The following is a 25,850-nucleotide window of genomic DNA, read 5'->3' on the forward strand; positions in this document are numbered from 1 at the left end:
ATAATGAGTTCAATTTTGCACATTTTACAGAGAGACCTGAGGGACAGAAAAACAGAAACCGATTCTCATTTGAAAACAGCTCTTCTGGTAGGTAGTGACTTCTAAAATAAAGAATGTAACCCTTGATAGAAGCTTTGGGGACAAAGCATGAAAGGAGTGAGAAAGATGGGGAAATGTTCAGGGACATCAGGGTGCACTTAGTATGTAGTGACGGTTGTTATTGTAAGCTCTAGGGGTAGGACTTTATAAAAAACTGTGGTCTGGCAAAGTTAAAAGGTACCAACTTCTCAGGCAGAGGTGGCTTAATAAGAACAGTTGTAGGAGGGCAGTTAGGACATAAAGCAGAGAGCAAGCTGACACCTGAAAGAAAAAAAAAAAAGGAATATAGTGTGTTAAAGATTCTATTTTATGAATAGAGGGATATGAAGGTGCTGATACTATTTGAGATGCTAGACATCTAGTCCCATTTGTAAGTAAAGGAAAAAGAACTAATGGGGAGAGAAAGGGTGAATAACTCAGATAGAGAATGCTTAATGAAGCAATACTAGAAGGATACTGGATACTGGAAGGAAGGAGGGGAATAGAGGGGTGACATCACATACATGGATAAAGACTTTAGCCTTAGCACATTTTTTTTTTTTTGAGGCAACCTGATATAGGGACATAAAAGGTAAGAAGAGGTTGTAATCCTTTGGGGGTTCTGCATAAGGTCATGGTTAAAATCAAGGTCTCTGGCCTCACATACTCTAGGTTCAAGTTCCATTTTTACCACTTACTTTATATGACATTGACAAGTTACTGAACTCCATGCCCCTCCCTCAGTCTCCTCATCTACTCAGAGGGGGTGCTAAGGACTCGTTACTCATCGGGTTGTTAGGAAGAACCCATGAGTCAGTGCCCTCCTTGTAAAGCTCTTAAGAAAGCACCTGGCACTACTTCCTTACTATGTAAGTATCTGTTGAGAAATATCTTGGGAGCACAAAGGTGTTTCATAGGTTCAGGCCTAGAAGCTTGTCTTTTTCCTGTGAGGAGCAGTGAGGCAGGAATGTGGGGAGGGGAAAGCAGCACTTTGGGTCTAACAAGAAGCTTATATATAGGAGGCTTTAATGTGTAAATTTCTCTCACTATAAATAATTATAGAGAGAACCAAAATGGTGCCATCACCTCTAGCCACCAGCAACAGATGGGGAGAGAATAGTAGCTTGGTATTAAATTAATAAAAAATAAATTTTACTTTACACACATACACACAGAGCTTTCAGACTCTCACCAGTTTAAAAATAGAGATGCATCAGTAATTATAAACACTTGGGTTGTTTAAACTTCTACGATCAAATGAGTTTGAGCTTTCCTGCCCCATGGTTATTACAGATGAGTACAAATACTATGACTTGCCATGTGAGGCCAGTCACTAATTTTAAACAGAGAGAAGCTCTGAAGTCAGAGTCCTGGGCCTCCCACTGGGTTCTATTCCATATTAACTAAATGACCCTAGGCAAGTTAGTAAATGTTGATCCTCAGGTTTTTCACCTGAGAAAATGGCATAAAAAAATTCCAACAGCACCATAAAAATAAGATGACCCACTCAGCCTAAACACACTTGGCATTGTGTCTGGTATATAATAGATCCTTCATCGATGTGGATTTTCTTAAACCATCATTATAAATAAAATTGTTGAAGCCATCTGAACATCACCAAACAATTACGGACATTCATCAGAAATCCTGACCACCCATCTACTTATTATATCATGCAATTAGATAATGTCCAAAAAAATACATATAAGGTTTCTAAAAGGTTGGCTTAAAATATTTAAATACCAAATCAAATCAGAGATAAAATACTGAAATCCTTTAAAAGGGTATCTGTATGTCATATGAAAAATGATGAATCTCTTTAAATGTCCTACATACTTCCCTGAATAGTATTATCTTGTGACCTTCATTTTTTTTACAGTAATAAAGTACCTTGATCCTGACAAGATTTATTGTTTCCAACTAATATCTCCTGCATTGGGTGTGAATTTCATTCCCATTAACACCTTACAATTTAGGACTTTTAATTCATATCTTTTGCAAGCATAAAACACCTTGGACCCTACACAATCTAAAGTAAATCAATATTATCATGTTTTCTGCAGAAGAAAGGGAAATAATAAAGTGATACATCTCTACTCACATTGCTGGGGCTACTTGAATATGACAACCTCCTTCCTTTTCACTTGATAAATGGCTAGGGAATGCTTAGTCGCTTGCCTGATAGGGAGTTAAACTTATTTCAGGATGTGTCCTAATGAGTCATGGTAAAGGCTAATAGTAACCCCTTCTGCTACTGCCTCCCCTGTCTACCCAGTATTTGCAGCAAATCTTGATGGTTTTGAGGAATTCAAAAGAGTTAACACCTTGAGGAGATTTAAATTTAAGTTAACACTGACTGGCCCAACCTGACTGATTTCACAAGCCTGTGTGTAGAGATTCAATGTAGCTCATGGAAATGTATTCAGAAATAGAGTACTATTATGTTTAATAGTTTCTATTATCAAAAACACTTTTGGAAGAAATCAAGGTTTCTATCAGTAAATTTCATAAGAGTCAAATTTAATTCAGACCTTATTTTGAATTCTAGATATGATTTATCTTTTCCAATACCATTCCTTATTTACAGGTTCGATGAAGTCAGAACGTACTGGTGGTCACTCCTTTGGGAAGAATACTTGGAAGAGGCTACTTCACAATTAAAAAAAAAAAAAATCACATGTGGGATATTTTTAAGTCTTCGTTCTAGATTAGAATATAAGGAATGAGCCCCAAGGAGTGTAGATGTTTAATAAGTATTTGTTGAATAATAGAAGAATCCATTTGTCTTCTAACAGAGCCTAAAAAGGTCATTGCCAAGGAAGCCCAGCTCAAACTTAGCCTGAGCCCTGGGTTAAAAATCCAGATGTCCCAGCTGCTGTTCGTCTCCCCTATACTAACTGTCTGCCTGAAAAAAAGTGCCTCTGTCTGCATACAATGCACTTTCACACCTTAACTAAGAACAATTTGTAATTTATGTGAAAACATACTTCTTATAGGATTCTCTCTCACGTAACCATATTACCGCTCAGGAAAATATGCTGTTCACAGATTATAGCAACTGCGTATAAACTGAGGGACTTTCCTTCTGTTGCCTTATCAATAAAAGAAAAGAGTTATAAAGGTTATTTCTCTCTTTACAGTTAAAGATACTTGAAAGGAAATGAGATATGTACCAGAAATAAAAAGAATCTGTATGGAAGAGTTAAGAGAAATGCCCTGACCTTGTCTTTTATAGTGTCCATTATTGTTTATAATGACTTAAAGAGTTGCTGAGGCATGATGCTGACATTTATGGTGTTTTATCTTCCATACCAGCCAGCTAAGAACTCTTCCACTTTCATTAATATGTTTTCATCAAAGATTCCTGGAATCTAAACACTTCTTATTCCTTTCAGAACTTCCCAAAATCCATGACACCAAGTTCAGATGCTCCCATTCTGAAGTCCTAATATTTTCCACTGACTTAACAGTAATACATCATTGACCTACCCCTTGAAGAATAAATTATCATTTATTTAAATATCAACAGAGTATGTGGGACCAAACATACTCTTTTAAATTTACAAAATCTGTCCCGTTCATTTCCAGGTATTTTCCCCTCCAAAGAAAAAAGCAAAAGGTAAGAAGAAAACAAGAGACTAGTTTTAAAAGCATCTGGACCAAAGTTCTGCAGCCACCAGGAATCGCCAAGATTCTGACTTTCACTGAAGGACAACAACTAAGGAAGGTTTGCAAAAAGTGTCAAGAGCAAAGGAAGAGGTTACATCTTCTAATATTTATTTGGATTTTTAACATTCCTCACTTTCAGATCAAAAGATAGTTTTGAGCATTTGTTATTTTGAGAAGTGGACATATTGAAGCTAACTACTCAATTACAATGACTTTTTTTTTTTTCTTTCAAATTTCAGTTTCCAAACTGAAAAGGAGAAAGCAGACAGTTGCTGTTGTGCCTTCCCTCCAGGCATAAACTCATGGTTTTGAGATGTGTTAAAAAAAAAAAAAATTGATGGCTCTGCTCTATCAAGCCAAGAAGGCCAACCAATATTGAAATCAAGGTAAAGAAGGAAGCTGGAGAAGAGTAAAAGAGGAGAAACTACCTTAACATCCTCTTTGTAGTCAAAGACAATCCTGTTACTTATTTCAGTTTCCTCTCTAACATAAACTATAAAGAAACCATATTTTGCCCTCAAAAACCTATATGGCCACAGGTTTATTATTTTAAAACAATGAAAAATTCCTTTATAAAAATGGTACTGGGTGGGGGGTTACCTGGGTGGCTCAGTCGGTTGAGCGCTTGCCTTCAGCTCAGGTCATGATCTCAGGGTCCTGGGATAGAGTCCCACATCAGGCTCCCTGCTCAGCAGGGAGTCTGTTTCTCCCACTCATTCTCCCTCTGTGCTCCCCCCCTGCAAATCTTTAAAATAATAAATAAATAAATGAATGAATAAATAAATAAAGTAGTGGGAAAGAAGAAAACAACATGACAAGAATGTATTCCTCAAATTGACCCCCCACTCCATATTTGCTCTGGCAAATGAGAGATATATAAGTATGTATCCAGTGAAAAACAAACAAAAATGTATCCTGCTATCTGAAGATACTTTTATTTTATTTATTATTATTATTATTAACAAGTAATGTATTATTTGCTTCAGGGGTACAGGTCTGTGAATCATCAGTTTTATGCAATTCACAGCACTCACCATAGCACATACCCTTCCCAATGTCCATACTTTCTAAATGGAAACCCCTTAAAAATCTAATTATCTGGCTGAAAGTGAAGTCTATAATGTCAACACAAAACATTATTTTTTTAAGATTTTATTTACTTATAAAAGAGAGAGAGTGCATGCATGCGTGGGGGAGGGACAGGCAGACAGGCAGAGAGAGAGAGAGAGAGAGAAATCTTAAGCAGACTCTGCACTGAGCATGGAGCACGACATGGGGCTGGATCTCAGGACCCCGAGGTCATGACCAGAGCCAAAATCAAAAGTCTGATGGTATCCCCAAAGTTATCCCACTGAACCACCCAAGAGTCCCAGAAAAAAACATTGTTTAGCACCAACAAAGCAGGGTGCTTAGTTCCTTGGGGGACACAATGATTGATAAATTTTATACAGACCAAAAAACCAGATAGGTATTCATATGTAAAAACCATCAAATTTAGGAGTATCCACATTATATAAAACTCAGGTTCTAATTCGATAGCTTACAAACTTTCTTAAAATCTGTCCCCCTACTATGATTATATCACAAGTTTCTAAAAGACAATGACAGAAATATTTCTCAATGTGTGTGTGTGTGAGGAGTGAAGGGATGTTAACAGTTGAGAAACAGAAGACGGACTCTCATTCTCAACATATTTCTGAGATCTTTGATCCTCTAACACTCTAATCAGAATAGTCCAGCAAAGGACATTTGTTAAGTGCTATCACTTTTGAACATCAAAATGCCTCAGTAAAATCTCCACTAAATTAAGCTTACTCAGAAGTAATTGAATCTGTATAGCATCAATTTTAAGATATTATTTTAAAATATTTTAATTTAAAGACAAAATTCTGAATGGCTTATATTACACAAGGGTATAGAAGTTGGAGTTTTTTTAATTAAGTCAGTTTGCATGAGTATTACCTGTGTATATCCAATGATTCTTGACTACTTTGAAATTACACCTCCAATATCTTAGCATGCCCCTGAAGTCATTAGAAATAGAAACTCCACCTTATTTTATCCCTCACTGTTTCCACTCCATCATAAAGGACAGCTCTAATTCTGGTGCTAAGTCTTCTGGTTTCCCTGTCTAGAGAGCACCTTCTTAGCCTTGAAGACTTTGTCAAGGTCACTTACCCTTCAAGGGCTTTCTATCTCCCAGGGGAAATTAGTATCTCCCTTCTGTCCCACACTACTTTATACATAAACGCCCCAAGTGTTGCCAGCTGTTTATTTCTATGGCCGTCTCTTTTACTACATCCAAAGGTGCTCCTGGAGTGGGCGCCATTTCATGTCCATTTGTTCTATCTTCTGTATTTGAACCAATACCTGACATGCAGCACACTCTCAGTAACCTGATTAATGCATGAATGGACATAAACAGGTAAAGGCATATCATAGACAAAAGCAAAAACAGATGCTTACTATGTTTTAATATGGTAAACAAACAATATCTCTGGGGAAGAAATTGCAGATATATTTCTGAATTTTCCTTCTCTCCAAATTTGTACCCATGGTTGACTTATCCCTCTGCATACAGATGAACCTATTCACAGACATCATGTCTTCATGGACTCACAGATGTGAATACTAATTGGAGATAGCAATTTATGAATGGGGTTAAATATTTTATATTTGTTGCCCCTCCCCACACATCTGTTCTGTCCAATCTTGTTCTTATTCATTATGATCATGTTCTATACCTAGGAGGTTGAGCACTATAACTTACATTCACAGGATACCCTTGTCTCTGGTTTATAGCTAGATTTGGCCAATGGGAATTCCTAGCTCAGATTGAAAGAGGAGAAAGAAGTCAGAGTTTTCATTCTCCCAGCCTAAAGACCCACTGTGGGTAGCACTTTCCAAATCCTTCTCCTTTCATATTCCACTAACTTCTCTTTCTCCCTGTCCCCATCAGCCTTGCGGTGCAAAAAGTGGCTATGGGCAGAAGCTCTCTACCTTGGCATTATTGACATTTTGGGGAACCACATTTCAGTGCTGTGAGAAGCTATCCTGTGCCCTGTAGGAGGTCTCGTGGCATCTCTGGCACCAACCTAATAGATACAAATAACCTTTGTAAAGTAATTTATAATTTATAGATTACATTCACCTAGTTAATATCATGAGCTCCATAATTCTATGAATATTATTAGAAGGCTTATTTTTGGGACACCTGAGTGGTGCAGTCATCTAACTCTTGGTTTTGGCTCAGGTCATAATCTCAGGGTCCTGAGATGGAGCTGCATTGGTCTCCATGCCTAGAGTGGAATCTGCTTAAGAGTCTATCTCTCCCTCTCCCTCTGCCCTCCCAATCATACACATACTCTCTCTAAAATAAACAAATACATCTTTTTTTTTAAAAAGAATGTTTGTTTTTACCAATGAAAAAATGAAACCCACAGATAAAATAACTAAAAAACCTATACTTAAAAGTCCTATAGAATAATACACAGAATTTCTTGCATTGAAGTCATAATCTCATTTCATTCCAGCTTTGAACTAAACTTCCTTATATTACTACTTGCCTAAATTCCAGGCATCACCCAGGCCATTAAGTTTCATATGAAATGCAAAAGTCATAATGGAGTTCTCTGGGCATTATATTAAATGTGAGTCATATAGTTAGTCATCTATTATCTCTTTTTCTTCCGCTTAGAAGAATAATGTTGCAGTCATGTTATATTGACAATTGGAATCTTTTTCAAAGGTAATGTATTCTGAACCTCTTCTACAAAAATGCCTACCAGGAATACAACAAAAAAATAGAATAACTCCAGGCATGCTCATGTATTTGATCATTTTATGTTAAATCAAGAAAGATGCTTAATGCATTTCAGAGTTTCAGAGACTGCTTCTATATTTCCTCTCCTCTGCCCGGTACCACAGTTATTGCAGAAAACCTGGACCCATTGAAATTTGCTCATTCAGACAAAGAGACAAAAACTGCCATTGGATTTTAAGAAACTAAGCAATGTTAACATTTGCGTGCCATGAGAAGTTCAGACATCAAAGAAGAAACAAGTAATGCCTGCTAGGATCTCAGGGACCATTGATTGATGAGAATTGGTGAGACCAAATCTTTTCTCTGGAGTCAACATTTCTTTTTCTTCTTCTTTCCTTTTTCTTTCTTTCTTTCTTTTGGAGAGAACGTTATCTCAGATTCACTATCTCCAAAGAAAATACATATAAAGTAAACTGAATGCATTTGAGTTAGCTGTGACTGGTCTTTTCTAAGTCAAAACATGTCATTTCTCCTGCTGATAACTACTAGTCCAGTTGTAGTTAGTATGGGCTCTGCAGTCCAACAAATCATAAGCCAGGGTAGTTAGAGGGAGAGTAGTTATGACCAATGCCAGATATAATTACATTCTCCTGCCCTCATGTTACCCCTGCTGTCATGTTGTCCCTCTAATTGCCTCACTGTGAGTCCAAATCCTAGAGAGTAAAGTCATTATTTTATGCTGAGCTCCTGCATGTACTAGTATCTGTGTATCCACCATCTCTTTAAGCTTCACAACACCCTTACAAAGCAGACTTTGGTAACCCCCAATTATAGGTTAGGATATTGAATTCCAAAGAGGAATCAGATCTACTCCACCTCAAGACTAGTCTCACCCTCTCACTGCCTCTGGTTGAGTAAGTCAGACCCTATCTATTAACAATCATAATATTTGTACATAGTAGACACTTAATACATTGAGTAAATACACAGTTTGAAAAGCTGCTCCAGTCTTATGATCCCGTTAAAGGTTAGAGTGAAATCATGAAATTGGGACTCATATTTCTGGTCAAATCTCAAAAGTTTGATGGCTCTACTTGTGAAAGAAGCTTTTTATCTTACAGAAACAAGAAAACCGACCATTTCCGTTTTCTCTTTTGTTAATTTTTTTCAAATACAGAAAAATTGTTTTGAGGAAAATTAAAATATCTATTGGGTAATAAATTAAAATGTTGAGATTACACAAGAAAAAAAAAATGAACTAGAGACTGCCCAAACACTATTTTGTGGTTTATAAAATGTGGCTATCAAATTTTTGGAATGTTTGCCTATCAGACCTTCAATGAGCAGAATCATGGTTGTGAGGGATAATGGCCATCCCTTAGCCTTGAAGATATCCACATCCTAATCCTGTGAATGTATGAATATGTTGCCTTTCATGCCAAAAGGGAATTAAAATTGTAACTGGAATTAAGGTTTTAATCAACCAACCTTAAAATAAGGAGATTTTTCTCGATGATCCAAGTAGCCCAATGCAGTCATAGTGTCTTAAATACACAAGAGAGGCAGCAGAGAGTCAGAATGACATGAACATGAAAATCACTAACAGCTACTTATTGCTGGCTATGCAGATGGAAGATGGTCAAGAGCCAAAGAATGTAAGCAACCTCTGGAACCTGGAAAAAAATTACAAGAAAACAGCTTCTCCCTCCACCTTCCAGAAAAGAAGCAGAGCCCTGCCAACACATTGATTATCACCTAGTGAGACCCATTTCAGACTTCTGACCATCAGAGTCCTAAGAAATAAATGTTGCATAAGACACCATGTTCACGATAATTTGTTACAAGGGCAGTAGGAAACTAACACTGTACTAAAGGAAGGCCTGGAAGACACCTAGAAAATCATGGTTAGATGCATCAGCCAACCTCCCAGAGGACATAAAGTTTCCTGATGAAACAGTATGAGGATGCCTCTGTTTCCTTAGACACAGTTTGAAGTTAAAGATACATATCGTATCGAAACATTTTATCGTTACACAGATGGTTTTAGCCAACACCTTTTTAAAAACCATAATATAGATTGCCATAATGGAAGTACACTAAAAAATGCATTGAAATATTTAAAATATTAAGGCACATCATATATCTTGTTCAAATGATTAATCATACTGCTCTATTATGATTCATGAAAGACTCCACCATGATACCTGTGGTATAAATGATCAAGTGATAAAAATAACCTGGATTAGGGGTGCCTGGGTGGCTCAGTGGATTAAAGCCTCTGGCTTCAGCTCAGGTCATGATCTCAGGGTCCTGGGATCGAGCCCCACATCGGGCTCTCTGCTTGGCAGGGAACCTGCTTCTCTCTCTCTCTCTATCTGCCTCTCTGCCTACTTGTGGACTCTGTCTGTCAAATAAATAAATAAAATCTTTAAAAAAATAACCTGGATTATTAAATCCTCAAAAGCCTGCTGCAACAGACATCCATGCATGGTTTACTAGACTCTACTCAATTAAAATCTTGGAAAAGAAAGAAAAGAAAAGGAGAAAAAGAAGGAAGGAAGGAAGGAAAAATCAAAAACAAATGCTTCCCTTCCTTCAGCCAGACTTAGATAGTTGAAATAGCCATTGTTAGCTGGAATGTTTTTGTGAGTCAATTTCCAATTCCTAGAAGTAGTTGCTATTAATATTAACATATTAAACCACCCATATCCACCAATATAAATGTATTTTTAATAGAATACTTCAACCATTACCTTGAGGGAATTATACAGAGATTCTGAAAGTTTTTGTAGAAAGTAAATGAGGTAGATTTCAGGAACAGTTACTGAAAATAAGGCCTCAGGAGACTGGAAAAGTGGGTACTATAGAATTATAAAAGACTACAGAACAGAGATACCAAAATATTAAAAGAGGATTACACCAAGGCTAACTGTATGGTGTCGCCCATTCCAGAAGATCTACTCCTCTTCTCCTTTTATACCGCAGGCCTCACAACTGAAGACAATTCCCAAAAAATCAAGCTGGTTGTTCTTCCTATAAATAACTTCCTTTTTGGGTCTTTATCATGAGGCTGAACAAGGACAATTTGTAAATGAGGCCCTGCTGTGGTTTCTTTTTAATACTTTTTAGAAACAACAGAAATATAACTTAGAATTTTTTAACTATCATCTAAGTTAGGGATATCAGCTTCTCTTACCTCCTGGAGGTGTGGTGCTTCCAGACCAAAATTTACCCTAGGATTTTTTTAAAAAACACTATTATTTCTTTAGAGGAAAAAAACTGTGTATGCATTTATATTTATGTTTATATTTATACTTATATTTATGTGAACTCAGTATGCGCGCGCGCGCGCGCGTGTGTGTGTGTGTGTGTGTGTGTGTGTGTGTGTATTGACTCAGGCTCTAAGTACTCCATGAATATATACTCCATATATGGAGTAATTTCACCGTCAGAGATGGAATGGCATCAGCACTAAACAAGGGATACCTTATTGTCACCTGGACACAAAACCAGAGGTCTGTTTTGAAGTTACATCTTTAAGAAATCAAGGGAACAAGAAAGATAGAAGAAAATTCAACCAGGGCTGTTTCTGTCTCCCAGTGTTTTCCTCTGTGTTCTGTATAGTATCTCATATGAATCCTTTCATGAAAAAGCCTCACATCAGGCTTTTTGTTCATCCAGAATGCACCAGAATAGAAATAAAACTTGGAGAGGCAACATCTTAAAAGCTGTCATCAAGCAGTCACTTAAACAAGACTATCTGAAAGCCAGTTGATAACAAGCACCAGTGTTAATAGAAGATATGATAGGGGCTTGGGGGAGAAGGAGAGCACTAGAAAAATGAAAAGAACCTAAAAATAATCAGAAACTGTAAAAAAAAATCATTATGATTTTTCTTGGGAAACCCCAGGGCTAGAATATTTTCAATAATCAATGCATAAAATAAATACAAGGTATAAAAATACAAGCTTACATGACTATTTTTAGGAAAACATAACTTATGACTCAGATGAGTCGCTGTATTTTTCAAAGTTGCCTGGAGAGGGTGTAAATATTCCAGTAATGTTGCCACGATTAAAAGCATCTATGAAACTCCTATTTTGGAAATCACTTGGCAGCCTGGGTCTCGTCTCTTTCAATCTCTTCAATGATAGTAATAGTTCCCATTTGAAGGTGATTTGACATCAGCAAATTACTAAAAATCATTCAGAGCCAAGTGTTAAGAATTCAGAATGAACAGGTAGAGTGAATAAGTTCAGTTTTTGGTCAAAATCACAGACTGACTAAAAAGCAGTGAGGCTAACTGAATTGTTCATTAAATGGTTCTAATTTTAACAATCAAAGAAAAAAATCCATTATAGATGCATAAAAAGCAAAAACCTGTTGAAACGTAAAGGAGGATGGGATGTGGAGAAAATACATCCCAATTCAGCTCCAAAGAGAATAGCTAATGCCCTATGGCCAAGGTTGCAAGACTGATGCAGAAGAAATAAATTAAAGCTACATTATAACTTCCTCGTGAGGTAATTGTCAATTGCCAACCTCCCTAGGAATCACTAAATCCTTCCCAGAGTACTTATAGCTCCTATTATAACCCTTAACCATACTACAGTATAATTATTCCTTTCTAAGTCTGTCTCCACAAGACTCTGAGCCCCTGCCTTACATGCCAAATAGAATGGAACATCAGTAATTGGGCATTAAATGAATGAACAAGACTCATTTGGACATGTAACCTCTAGTTGTCTTACTTAAGGCCCTTCCTGATTCAGGATCATACAGGCTGGTAAGAAGAGGCAAACTTTGAATTCTACCTTTGCTTTTAATAATTTTTTATAATAATTTTTATAATAATTTCATAATTTTTAGTTATGCCATCAAGGCATATTGGAATTCCCAAATTTGTTAGTCCTTTGTAGCTTCCTCAGTGCGGCTGAGATATAAAAACTTAAAAAAATTCAGCGTTCAAACTATTCTTATCACTTCTCTGCTTGGTACTTATGGACATCTGACTTCCTCTGAGACAAGTGAGTAAACTTAGCCTGCTTGGCGGGAAAAATGAAGACAGAGCAAGTGTAAAAGCTTACAGGATGCCACTAGGGAAAGCAAAGAGCAACACCTCAGATATCATAAACTGCCTGTGTTGTAGAGGATCCTGAAGGACAGAGGGAAACACGGATTGCCTACAGTCCAATGTCTTCTAGGAGACTGCCGAGTGTAGAATGTTCACTTTGCTATCGTTACTCTAGCAATCTCCCTCCACAACCTGAAACCTAGTGAGATAGGTAATAACTTCTCTAAAAGCAGCTTTCAAAAATGCCAGTATGTCTCCAAATTTCCAATGTTCACTGAGCTGATTATTACTATCTTTAGTTTGCAAAGATAAATGTGTGACCAACTTAAAACAAAATAGCTTGACTTAGTGAGGGTATGTGCATGTGTGCTACTGTGTGTGTGAGAGAGAGAGGAAGAGAGAGAGAGAAATAGAGTGAGAGGGCGGGGGGTTGAAGGATCATAGAATGTTGTCTTTTACCCTCTAGCACTTTCCTCAAAACTTGATATTCTTTTCAGAGATTTTCAATTGTAAGTTGAGGCGGGCAATGTAGACGATCATGAAAGTACAGAAAGATATAACTTCCTATGTCTATTCCCTTAGTACTTTCATTTTTTACTGTCTTTTCCTTTGTCTTTTCCCATATTATTTCAGTTATTTAAAAAAAAACAAAAACAAAACCAGCCCCAATAAGAAACCAGCTTAAATGAGAGGAAAAAAAAAAAAAAAGTAAAAGAAAAAGAAAAAAGAAAAGAAATCAGTCGAATATTTTTTTGGCCCCTTGAACAAATCCTCCTTTTATTATTATTATTATTATTATTATTATTATTATTTTGTAACTTGAGACTTCCCTCTCCAGTTCCAAAGTATGTTTTTTTCTTCTATCTTCAGTAAGACATTTCTACTTTTACTAAAAGTGATAAAATAATATGTCTTCAATTCTCCTGCAGATGAGCACAGGACATAATGCTTATTTTGATAAGAACATAGTCTTTAAAAACAAACTAATTCTTCTAAGAAAATAGGTTGGCTGCAGCTTTCAGCACCATTACTTGGTTTTTGCTTAATCTCCCTCCATCCCCCCAAAAGATCATTTGTTTACTGTAACACATGATAAAAATTACATTCATGCAATAGCCAATGACTTGCTGTTTGATTTTTACAGTTTCTTACCTCTCCCATGGAGCGATAAGTAAGTTAGAAACACAAGATAAAGAAAAGTTGAGTGATCTGCTCAACCTCAGAGATCAAGACCAAAATAAATCCTATAAAATCTGCATCTGCCTCTCAGCCAGATTGTAGCCACTAATGCACAGGCTTATTGTATGGTAAGGCATGCTTTTAGATGTGAAGATCTTTCTGCATTTCAATGTCTCTTTATAGGAAGCAGAATGTGATGAATAGTTTCTTTCTTTCTGACCCTTAACAAAAGCAAAACTAAATTCACAGCTCAAATGGCAGCACTCTTACTAATGCTACAAATCCAAAAAGCACCACACAGGTCAACTGGGAACACAAGGTAAGTTGCACAAGCATGCAGAACACAATAATTGAGGACTAGAAATGTGGCTGGATTTCCTTTGTTTAGGCTTCACACAAATCACTCTCCTTTTCTTTGCATCGCAGCTCTGTGGCCTGAAATGCAGAACTGAGCATTGCTGATGTAGACAAGAGAAAGGTATACAGACATATTTATGTAGATGATAAAAGTACTATGTATGAATGAATTTATTTTATAAGCTGTATCTGTTCTTCTTTCACATTGTGCATCTGCTGTCAACTGCAGTGTGACACAGTGGGGACACTTTATGTCCCTCAAGGATGTCACATCATCTAATGGTTAACAAACAATATTCTATGTGATTTTTGAAAGCATAAGCATACAGGAAAACCAAGTTCCTCCTTAAATCACTTCTCAGACTTAAACAGAGCAGTTACATGATTACAAATGCTTCTTTGCCATTAGGAGTCCCTGCCTTGTGCTGTAGCAACAACTGTTCTTGTTTTACAAAAAAAAAAAAAAAAAAAAAAAAAATCAAAAAGTTCAAAATTCAGGGCAGTGAATTCTCAAGGACACATAAACACAATTACTTGCTTACTGTTTAAAGTAGGTATTTCATGCTATTTATTACTGACTTAGCACAATCCCCACTCATCTACATGAATAGAAAAAAAAAGGTAACACAACTCACAAGTATGTCTAGGAAACATTTTTTAGAATGATAATAATATATGCAGAATTTCACCAAGTTCTTGTAATGTGGTTATGCAAAACACACTGTGTTTTTTTGTGTTTTCTTCTATTTTTCCCTCCCTGAAAGTGTACCAGTATCTACATTGATGTTTATGGATTTCATAACTGATTGCCCATTTTCAGGCACTAAATTTGGAACAGCTTTCCAGCTCAAACCAAATTGTTTTATATCTCCTTTACTTACACTCTACTGATGTAGTCATTTTAGAATGTATTAATGATGCCAGCATTGAATAAGCCAATAATAAACAGTGACTAATTTCCAGAGTAGTTTGACTTTAAGTTGGTTGTTTTCAAATGGGAATGAAACTTTTAAGAGAATGTTAAACTGGTGGTCTGGTGGGTTCCACAAGAATTCAAGTAAGGCCCGGAGATGAGGTGGATTCCTTACCATTTGATCCTACCTTCTTTCTGTTAGTTGTAAATTACTGCAATGCTAACAATATTTTTAATACTTGTTATTAATGAAACAAAATTCTACAAGTTTTTAGAGGATGGTGGAAACAACCACTTCAAAAATTTGATTCAATAATTTTAAAGCTTAAAAAGTTTAAAACATTCCGGTAGTACAAAAGATCATTTCAGACCATAAGATGCAGAATTACTACATAACAGAACCCAGAGTTATATTACAAAGACACTTGTTCAGAGACATTTATGCAGTTGAATAAACATTCTATAATAAAAGGGTCATCGATACATTAAGAAAACACTGTCATAGGAAAAAATTAGTAAATTATTATTGTCATAAAGAATGTATTTCAAATGCGCTTTGATTGTATTCACCCATGTTTTAGAGGAATGACAGCACGTGTCATAAAGAAATAGAATAGTAATATACTTTAATAGGAAAACTATGACATGATAGAGGACATATTTTAATTGAATGTTTGATAATGAGCAACTAATTTGAGGAAAACGAGAATAAATTACAAAAAAATATTTATAAGGAATTCACTTTTACTTTGCTTTCTTTCAAATGTTGTGACTATGTAGAAAACAAAGACCAAAAACTCAAAAGAAAAACACGTATTTTCTTTCTGGTAAAAAGGTAAATAAAATGTATGTTTTAAAAACCTCTAGATAGGGGTGCCTGGGTGGCTCAGTGGTTTAAGCCTCTGCCTTCGGCTTGGGTCATGGTCTCAGGGTCCTGGGATTGAGCCCCACATGGGGCTCTCTGCTCTGCAGGGAGCCTGCCTCCCCCCCTCTCTCTGCTTGTCTCTCTGCCTACTTGTGATCTCTGTCAAATAAATAAATAAAATCTTAAAAAAACAAAACAAAACAAAGCAAAACAAAAAAAAAACCTCTAGGTAAAATTTTATTCCCTATAAAAGACATTTCCTATCCTAAATAAAATGGAAATTTATAAAAATAATGAATTTATGTTTCCTACTTGTATTCATAAATACATAACAGGCTTTGTAACTACTGAGTGAAGTAAAGAATACTAAGATAAGTAACAAAAAAGGAAAACACATTAATGATGTGTTTCCAAGAGCAGAGAGTGGGTAGAAGGAAGAAGCACCTACTAGTCTAAAATCTACCTTCCCATCTTTTGATTTTAACTTTGATTAAGGGTTAAGATGGTATTATTAAAAAAAAAAAGCAAAACAAACAAACAAACAAACAAACAAAAAAACTGGACTGAGTGACCTGATTTCAAGAACAGAGTAAAAAAGGTATGAAAATGGGAAGGTTGAAATACCACTGAAGTCTTTAAGAGAAATATATGAATCCAATTTCCTTCTCCTAGAACTAGGTGACTGACTATCAATTAGACATGTTCTGTCCACTTCACATATACACAGAGCTTGAGTGTGTGGCCCCTCAGCCACCATCTGTATTTGACCCTGTGCTTGGCCACTTGACAAATTGTGTTGATCATGAGCAAATACTTAACCCTGTGCATCACTTTCCACATCTACAAAGTAAAGATAATTAGCTCTATTTCACAGGGTAGTTGTACCTATTTAATGAGTGAAATTATGTAAAATATGTTGACCAGTGCATAGGATATGGCATATAAGTTTAGCTATTATTATTTATGTATTATCCCACTGAAATTAAATCTCAGTGGGGAAAGATTGTTATCTGTTTTCATTACTGTTGCTTCTCTAGTGCTGAGAATAACGGTTTGCACATAATTATATAACTGGCATACAGTAATCACTCATTCAGTGTTTGCTCTGAAATGTTAACTGTATTACCGCTGTATCTGTACATATATAAATACATATACATCGTATGCATACATGGACGTGCGCAGAGACACTAGTTTCTTATTAAAGGTAAATCGCTAGAGAAAAAATTGAGAAATTTTTAGTAATAAAGTAAATTAAATGTTCCTGAGCTAATACAGTGTGCATTGGTTTGGAAAAAAATAGGTATTACCATCTTTTGTTCCTAATGCTGCGTAGAAATGCCATCTCTATTTAAAATGATCCTTGGGTTCAACAGTTAAATGCAATGAAAAGCAGATTCAGATGCAGTATAATAATTTTAAAAAACCTTCAAGTTCATGCCACAATTATTGTCATTTCCCGGAAAAAAAGGACTGACTAATCTGTCATTTTTAATATAGGAGGTCAAATGTAAAATTAGCTCTAGAAGCTCAGAAAGATAATTCTTAGAAAAAGTCTATTCAGCTGTTATGGTCCATTGCCTAGAAATTCTGACCAAAGGACAGGAAAGAAGGAGTTCCTCTTCCTGACTTTTGATGAGTTTATTCTGTATTGCTGTAACTTTCTATCTAACTTCCTATATCTTGCTGGAGATATATATATATATATACATATATACATATATATATGTATATATATATATATATACACAGTTCCTAGGCTGCTCATTGCATATTTTGTAACATGACTTTTAACCTTATGAGGCAAATAAAAGGACACAATAAAAAAATCCTCAGTGTGTCTGAGGATTCTTGTAATGATACAATGCACTGGATGCAGATGTATCAACAGACGGTGAAAAGTAAGTCAGAATGTGGTACCAGCCTTGGACATGTTTGGCAGTTTCTGAATGCTGTGAGAAATCTGGATCTTGGTAAGACCAATGATGCACTGTGTGTGAAAATCCACGGAGACTGTCCTTAGAAAAAGAGTGCTTATTAAACCTATATTATTATATTTTCAACTGACTCCTTCCCTACTTAACTCCTACTGTTTTTCCTTTGGATCTTGATGCTGAAAATATACTAGAAATTTAAGGCTACATATTACTATCATTTAAAAAGACCTCCTACATTTGTGGAAAAATTTTGGACTATTTTATATAAATACTGATTTTACACGAATTAAAACACCCAAATGCCCTTATCAGTTGGCAAAATTAAAATAACTAAGATGCTACTTAATATCACAAATCCCTGTGAAAGCTGAAAATTGCAGAAACCATTCAGTGATATGCACAAAATGTTAGAGGTAATAAGCTAAAAAATGAACTTCAGTTGTGTCCCCCTAAAATTCATATGCTGAAGCTCCAAACCCCAATGTGACTGATTTGGAGCTACAGCCTTTATGGAGGTAATTCGGTTGAATGAAGTCAGAAGGTGAGGCCCTAATCTGTTAGAACTGGTGTCCTTAGAAAGAGGAAGGGATAGAGAGAAAGCCATTTGAGGACGCATTGAACTAGATAGCTGCCTCCAACCAGGAAGGCAGTCTTCATCAGAAACAGAATTTGCTAGCAGCTTGATCTGGGACTCCTGGTGCTCTGAACTGGGAGAAACTAAGCTTCAGTTATTCAAGCCATCCAGTCTCTGGTAGTTTGCTATGGCAGCACTAGCAAGCTGATACTGATTGTCTTTTAAACCTGCTAAGAATACATAGGAGCTATTGTGGACTAGAATAAAAAGCATACCACAACCTAAATTAAATTAAATTTAATTAAAATCTATCAGGGATACCACGCTAATAAAAATTCTCAGATTTGGTAAGAGAAGTACATTGGAAGAGAGTTGACTATGAGGGCGTTAGTGGATTCTGTTATATGTAGAGGGGATGGGATCTAGGAGAGATTCTGTTTTGTTTTCCCCAGCTACATATGCCCCATGGAGATAATAATAGGACCCTCTTCTTGGAGATGTTAGAAAGTAGTAAATAATATGATGTACTACACCCCTAACCAGAGTGATTGTCGCAGAATAAAACCACAGTAACCCATGCCTTTTAGAGACCAGTCATGATGTGGGAAACAAAAATTCCCAGGAAAGAGTTCACGGAAGACGAAATAACTAAAAAAACTGGATTTTTTTAAAGTGTCAAAATGGATAATATCAGATCATATCAAAGTGTTACAAGCTGTTCTTAAACCACTTGCTTTACAGCAGTGAGCTCTTTCTTCTCCTCCTTCACCATGGAGACCTCAATAGGCATTGAAAGTCTTTCTGATACTATCCAGGGCCTGTTGATGTACGTAGACACATACACCTGGCTGCACCTTACTCCGTGATCAGCATAACTTTGAAGAAATCAATCAGGGCAAGAGAATTGCAGATGCTTCAAACAAGTAGTGGAACAAATTAAAACAAACACTCTCCCAACCCCAAAGGGAGAAGAAAAAAAAAAAAAAGAAAAGAAAAGAAAAGAAAGTGAAAAAACATTTTAATATAATTGGTAGTGAAAATACGCCAAAAGTGTAAAATGCATCCTCAGAAGGCTTAGATAAATTCATGGATGACTAGAAATATTATCTTAAATTGTGGTAATGCTTTACAAACCTCCAATTGTTTTACATAACCCCCTTATAAACCCTGTCATGTAATCAGAGCAGCGGTTGTTATGTAAAATGACAGAGGACACTTTCAACAGGCTTCTGGACTCGAAAGGACTTACACAAGGTCACACTGGCCAATCAGTGACAGAACCGGGACAAGAAGGCAGATGTTCAGATTGCCTTATCCAGCTCTTTTTCTATTTTGGCAGAGGCCTTTGAGAAGTGAACTACTGAATGGAAGTTAGGAATTACAGGGACTCTCACCGAGAATTCTGGTAGTCTGATTTACTGTCTGTAATCTGTCCTAGAATTCAATTTCTGAGACTTGAATGAAATTAGGACAAGAATCAACTACATGGCAATAATGTGGCCACTTTAAAAAATTACAGTAGGGGTGTCTGGGTGGCTCAGTGGGTTAAAGCCTCTGCCTTCCTGGGATTAAGCCCCACATCAGGCTCTCTGCTCAGCGGAGAGCCTGCTTCCCCCACCCCCGCCCGGCCTGCCTCTCTGCCTACTTGTGATCTCTGTCTGTCAAATAAATAAATAAATAAAATCTTTAAAAATACAAATAAAAATTCCAGTAGTCGAATATAATAATATGAAGGAGAAGATGAGTATGCTGCTAATGGAGTGGCTGTGGGTTTTTCTTTTTTCTTTTTTTACTTCTTTGTTCCTATCTTTCTCTCAAAAGTATGGGAGCAGAAAGGGAACAGAAACAGAGCAGTTGGACATGATCTTCCAGACTGAAAACAAAATCCAAACCAAACCGAAACACCTGGTCCAAATGTGGGGGGAGTGGATGTTTATTAGGTTTTGGCACTAATCTTGCAATCATATCAAGCCACGTACAGTTCTTAGGTTACCAGGGTCTTGGGCCAGAATTCAAGGCCACAAACACTTGCTTTTGTCAGACCTGAAATTCCTTTTTCTGATATAATGTCATTATATCCTGGATGCCTAGCTGGAGTTGGAGAGGCCTGGTGCCTTAACAGAGTTCGAGTCTTTAAGATTTTATTTATTTATTTGACAGACAGAGATCACAAGTAGGCAGAGAGGCAGGTAGAGAGAGGAGGAAGCCGGCTCCCCGCTGAGCAGATATCCCAATGCGGGGCTCGATCCCAGGACGCTGGGATCATGACCCGAGCCGAAGGCAGAGCCTTTAACACACCGAGCCACCCAGGAGCCCCAGTTCAAGTTTTTAAAAAAACTACTGAAGGCTACTCATCCTTCCCCCAAGGCCCTAAGCAGAATCCTCCTTTCTTCAGTAGGGTTGATCTTTGTGAGGTACAGACCTAGTTATCTGCTTAAAGCAATTTACACCAGGGTGTGCCAAAGACTAAACCCAACTCCTTCAGAAGTCATTTGCAATTTGCATTTGCAATTGAAAAGAGTGCTCCTTTGAATCTGGGCTCCTAAGGAGTTAGTTTTTTTGTTTTTTGCTTTTTTGTTTTGTTTTTTAATAGAGTTGACACACAATGTTACAATAGTTTCATGTGTACAACATAGGGATTCAACACTAAGGAGTTGTAAGACATTTCTCAGCTCCTACTTCACTGCTCATCACTCCCAAGAGCTTATTCTCTCTTCTAGACCTCTTTCCTTAGTAAAGGAAGTGCATGTTTCTCTTTACAGATACTCCAGGCTTTCACCTTTCAGAGTGACGCTCACCTTTCAAAGTGACGCTCACCTTGTGCTTTCAGAATAAAAATGGAAACATACTTTATCGGTGAGCATGTTTTGGTACAGGGAAAGGATAACATCTGCAAGAACATATAAAGTGACGAATATAGACACTCATGCCTATTTTTTTCCATAAGGAAAGGGATAAGGATAAAGATAAGAATCTTTGTAAGATGAGAACAAGGATCAGAACTCTACTGGGTGGCCCGTGCCTCCCTGACTGGCTTTGCATATTTGCTTAATAGTTTATCTTTTTTAAGGGTTTGGTGTTGATACCACCACCAAGGAGGAAGGAGAGTAAATGAAAATATTTCTCACCTGTTACTGAAATGAGAGTCATACCCACACAGAAAAGGCAGGGACTCTAGCTGGGACTCTAGCCAGTACAGCAGGTAGAGTTTTATCATGGAGACACCCACCCAGCAGGGAAAGAAAATATCTATTAGGACATTCAGAGTCCGATACAAAAGTGAACATACTATAGTTCAGTGATCCAATACGAAGAGATCTTCTATAATTAGCATCAAAGCCCAGGCTCTTTGTTGTTCAACAAATACTTAATGAGTGTCTCCTATGTGCTAGGCACTCTACCAAGCACTGGGAAAACCATGATAGACCAGACAGATTTGCAGGCAGCTCTTGAGAGTTTCATGTATATATCTTGCCTACCTTGCCTATTTTTGCACCGTCCTATCTAGGAAGAGACTTGTTCTAACCATCCTTTTAATTACACACCAAAGCCTTACACTGTGTATTAACAATTCAGCAAATTAATATAATCTCTACAAAAAGGATGAAAACACACACCACACACACATCCAAGAAAAGTGTTTTACAAAGTTATAGATTGAAAATTATTCCCAGAAACATATTTCAAACTCTGGATTTACTTCTTAAGGGCCTTGGTTTTTCTAGAGATAGCCTCAAAAATACAGTTAGGTTTAGAGTGACTTACCCAGTTCTTAAGGTGTTTGAAATCACATATGCGGTGGTTTACAAATCCAGTTAATTAGATCTGCACATTATACCTACAGCCTTTTTGTTGTTTTGTTTTGTTTTGTTTTGTTTTTTTGGTAATATTAAGTGCAGTTTGTGACTGCAAAAAGTTTGACAACCTGGGGCACGTTCTAAGGAGTTCTTCTGAGGTGGTTTTACCCAGATAAATCAGAAAACAGACTATATTCAAAAGCACAGATTTCACAACTTTCCCCAAGTGCTTGCAGTACACTTGAATGCTGATCTGATATTTCTTCAAAGACTTTATAAAGTTCTTAAGGTAGTTCCACCAGTCACAAATAAATTTTTCCTTATTTTAGTTTCCTCACTTCAGAAATAACAACGATGCTTTTCCTCACAGATTGTTCTGAGGAGCAAATGAGCAAACATAGCGTTTGATGCTTTGAAACTTAAGAAGCATGATGCAAATACAATCTATCATTTTCTACTCCATAATCTTTTTTATAAAGATTAATTCCAAGAGGACAGAGACTCTATCTTATTATTTTTTTGCATACTCAGTACCAGTGCCAATATTAGATGTGTTAAAAGTGATTAAACCAGTCTCTAACATTCTCATTTTCTTCTTTAGATTTTGTGATGGAAAATAAAATATTATCTTATCATTTAAAACAAAATATTCCAATGCTGAAATTTACAGGTTATCGGTGGTATGTTCTGTATCTGTCTCCATCTGTCCACAGGCACCTCTCTATGTGGTAAATTCCAGTAATCACAAAGGACCCTGATCAAGAGACTGAGGTGGATGACAATTGGGAGCAAAAAAGGTGGAGAAAGAGGAAGTCTGTGCAAAATAGGAACCAATGGTGACATGTTCAGAGATTAAAACACACACATACACACACAGAGAAATGATAATAGGCTTCTAAAAGCTTTTTGCTGTTGATGAATACTTCTGTAATCGTATGTTGTTGATGATTCTGATTCAGCTAGATAGTACACTAAAATCTTTGGGAGTGTTATATTTTTGTTGATATTTATTATGTTTTTCCAATAATAGCCATAGTTTCCCACCCCAAACAAACTGCAGTGGTGGTTCTGAACACTTTTCAACTGTTTCCATAACAAAACACAGTTTTTCCATGGCAACCAAGAATAGGAACACACATACACAACTGAAATAAGGATTGCACACGACATCATTTACTCTCACTATATGGGTGATGTAGTTGGAATGGTTGTGTTTTATTTCACATCTTTCTGATTGTGGTAGAGACGCACTAAATCAATCCACGCCTCAATAATGTGCTGCAACCCAAGTTTTCAAAAGGCTGTTTAGAATTTTCTTTGTGAAAGTATTTATGTACATCCTCTCTATGTTGTTGCAGTTAGATTATCCTAAAATTCTGGACCTTTTTCCTGTATAATTTGTTTTTGAATTGATATGATTTGTTACAGGATTCAGACTTTAAGTATACCTAAGGAAGTTTACTACTTTTGATGAGGAAACATGACATTTTCAAGAAGCAGAAAGTGGTAAGGGTTTTTCCACCAGGTTCTTAGACTGGTCCTTGTGCTCAAAACAAATTGAGAAGTTGAGGATAATTAGGTTGTATTCAGGAATTTCACTACAGTTTCAATAATATTTCTGAAAATGTCATTTTTTTGTAAAATTAAACACCTAATAGAATAAAAACCTTGAAATATATACATTAGAGAATTACATGGGTTAAAGTACATTTCCTATCACTCCACATTTTAGTATTTTTCCAATATTTATTTATCATCATTATTTTTTAGAGAGAGACAGAGAGTGTGTGTGTGTGTGTGTGTGTGTGTGTGGCGGGGAGAGGTAGGGGAAGGGAGGGAGAGAAGCTTAAGCAGGCTCCATGCCCAGTGTGAAGCCCAACATGGGACTCTACCTCAGGACCCTGAGATCATGAGCTGAGCTGAAATCAAGATTTGGACGCTAAACCAACTGAGTGACCCAGGTGTCCCAGTATTCTTCAAGTATTTATTTATTTTTATTAGAGGGCTTTTATATTGACAATAGTTCACAAAAAAAAAAAAAAATCCCAAGAATCTGGCATTCTTAGTATTTCAAAACTGTGGAAAACTTTGTAGGGCAGATGATGTGGTAAACGTATTAGAATTTGATCAAACTTTACACACGGAACACTTATTTTTAGGCACAAATACACATACAACAAACAGAGACATAAATATATAAACATTAGAGAATTAGAGGGACCACTCAATGGAATCCCTGACTTACCCAGAATATTACAGAACGAAAATTCAGCCACTCTCTCTCTCAACCATATCTAAATTCTGAATTCTCGGAAGCAGCCTGAATTTATGTTATCTGACATCAAATAGAATAGCCTTCAGATAAATGTACCACAAAAGCAGGAAGCCACAAATTCCTTCTGAATGTGACTACAGTGACTTTAGTAAATCTAAGTAAAAATTCCAAATTTTCTTAAGGAATTTAACAACATCAAAAACTTAAAAATTCTATAGATAGTATAGATTCTTTGGTCAGTATTTCAAGATTAAGGATAAAGCAGTCCATTGGCAGTAACTACTTAATACAAAATTAATCTCTCAAATTTGTTTTATAAACAATTTTTTTAATAAATCTTGCTCAAAGTCCTTGCATAAAGATGTGTAGAAGCACACACAAATAAACACAGTGACATTTAGAAATACACACACAGGATGAACAAGAGACACTATCTTTTACTCTAACACACTATCTCACTGGCCTGGAAAAGATTGTGATTCCAAAGCCATTTAAAAATATCGATCAACTTGAAATTTTATCAAAAGTCACTATTTAAGCTATTACAGACAAAGACTCAATCGACTTAATTTTCCTGGGCCCACAGAAAGCTAGAATCTCAAAAGTATTGCTGGAATGTGCCTTGGGACTTTTTTTTTTTTTTTTTTTTTTTTTAATTTCTGCTAACCACCTCTTTGAGAATGGAATTCCTGGTGACTTAGACATCCATTGGTAGCACATTTCTTTATTAATACTGCTTCTTTTATAAGTTTATTTATTTCAATAATATTCTTCCTTAAATGAAGGGTAAGGGAAAACAAAAAAACAAAACCTTGAAAATCAAATGCACAAGTGAAACAAGCAGTGATTGGCTGACACCCCACGGCCAAGGGCAGGCTCCAGCAGGTTTCGGAGTAGCAAGGTCATCAGAGTATGGTGCATAATGGAGCATCATATTAGAGTGGAATTCAGCCAAACACAGTAATGTATGGATGTAGACGCATCTGAAAGAAGGAAAATAAAGATTTATGCAGGTAAAAAAAAAAAAAAAAGTGTGATGAATTTTTCCCCAATATCTTCTACCCAATCAGAATGCTGTGGTAGAGGTTTTGGTGCAGAGATTTTTTATTAACTAATTACCTGTTTGTAAATAATAAAAATGCCCAGGGTGGGTAAAGTTAACTTGTCAGATGAATCTTACTCAGAAGCTTTATTAGTTTTTTTTGTTTGTACACAGCATTGGAGTTCAATATAAACATCACCAAATTCCTGAAAATAAACTTTTATTCCGCCTTTAAAACATTAATTCACCAGAAGTGATAATTAAGATTAGTTTTAGTGGTTTCAGCTCAATTCTTCTTGGAATGTGATTTCTCCCACAACACTAATG

At 36.4% G+C, this 25,850-nt stretch overlaps 1 protein-coding gene across 13 annotated transcripts in view; it reads right to left on the reverse strand.

The window, feature by feature from the left end:
- PCDH7 (protocadherin 7) overlaps positions 1-25,850 on the reverse strand; it is a 413,338-nt gene that overhangs the window by 377,378 nt on the left and 10,110 nt on the right. For 2 of the 13 annotated variants that reach the window (XR_004382188.1, XM_032853705.1), the window contains one exon: positions 25,272-25,464. The exons of the other annotated variants lie outside the window; for them this stretch is intronic. Coding sequence is in view for 1 of the 2 variants with exons in the window: in XM_032853705.1 (XP_032709596.1) it covers positions 25,429-25,464 (36 nt within the window). In the remaining variant the exon portion in view is untranslated. Of the gene's footprint in view, positions 1-25,271; positions 25,465-25,850 lie in introns of those variants that run through there. 13 annotated transcript variants of the gene reach the window in all.

The sequence above is a fragment of the Lontra canadensis genome, unplaced genomic scaffold (genome assembly GCF_010015895.1).
Source record: "Lontra canadensis isolate GAN:19392208 unplaced genomic scaffold, GSC_riverotter_1.0 scaffold1, whole genome shotgun sequence".
NCBI lineage: Eukaryota > Metazoa > Chordata > Mammalia > Carnivora > Mustelidae > Lontra > Lontra canadensis.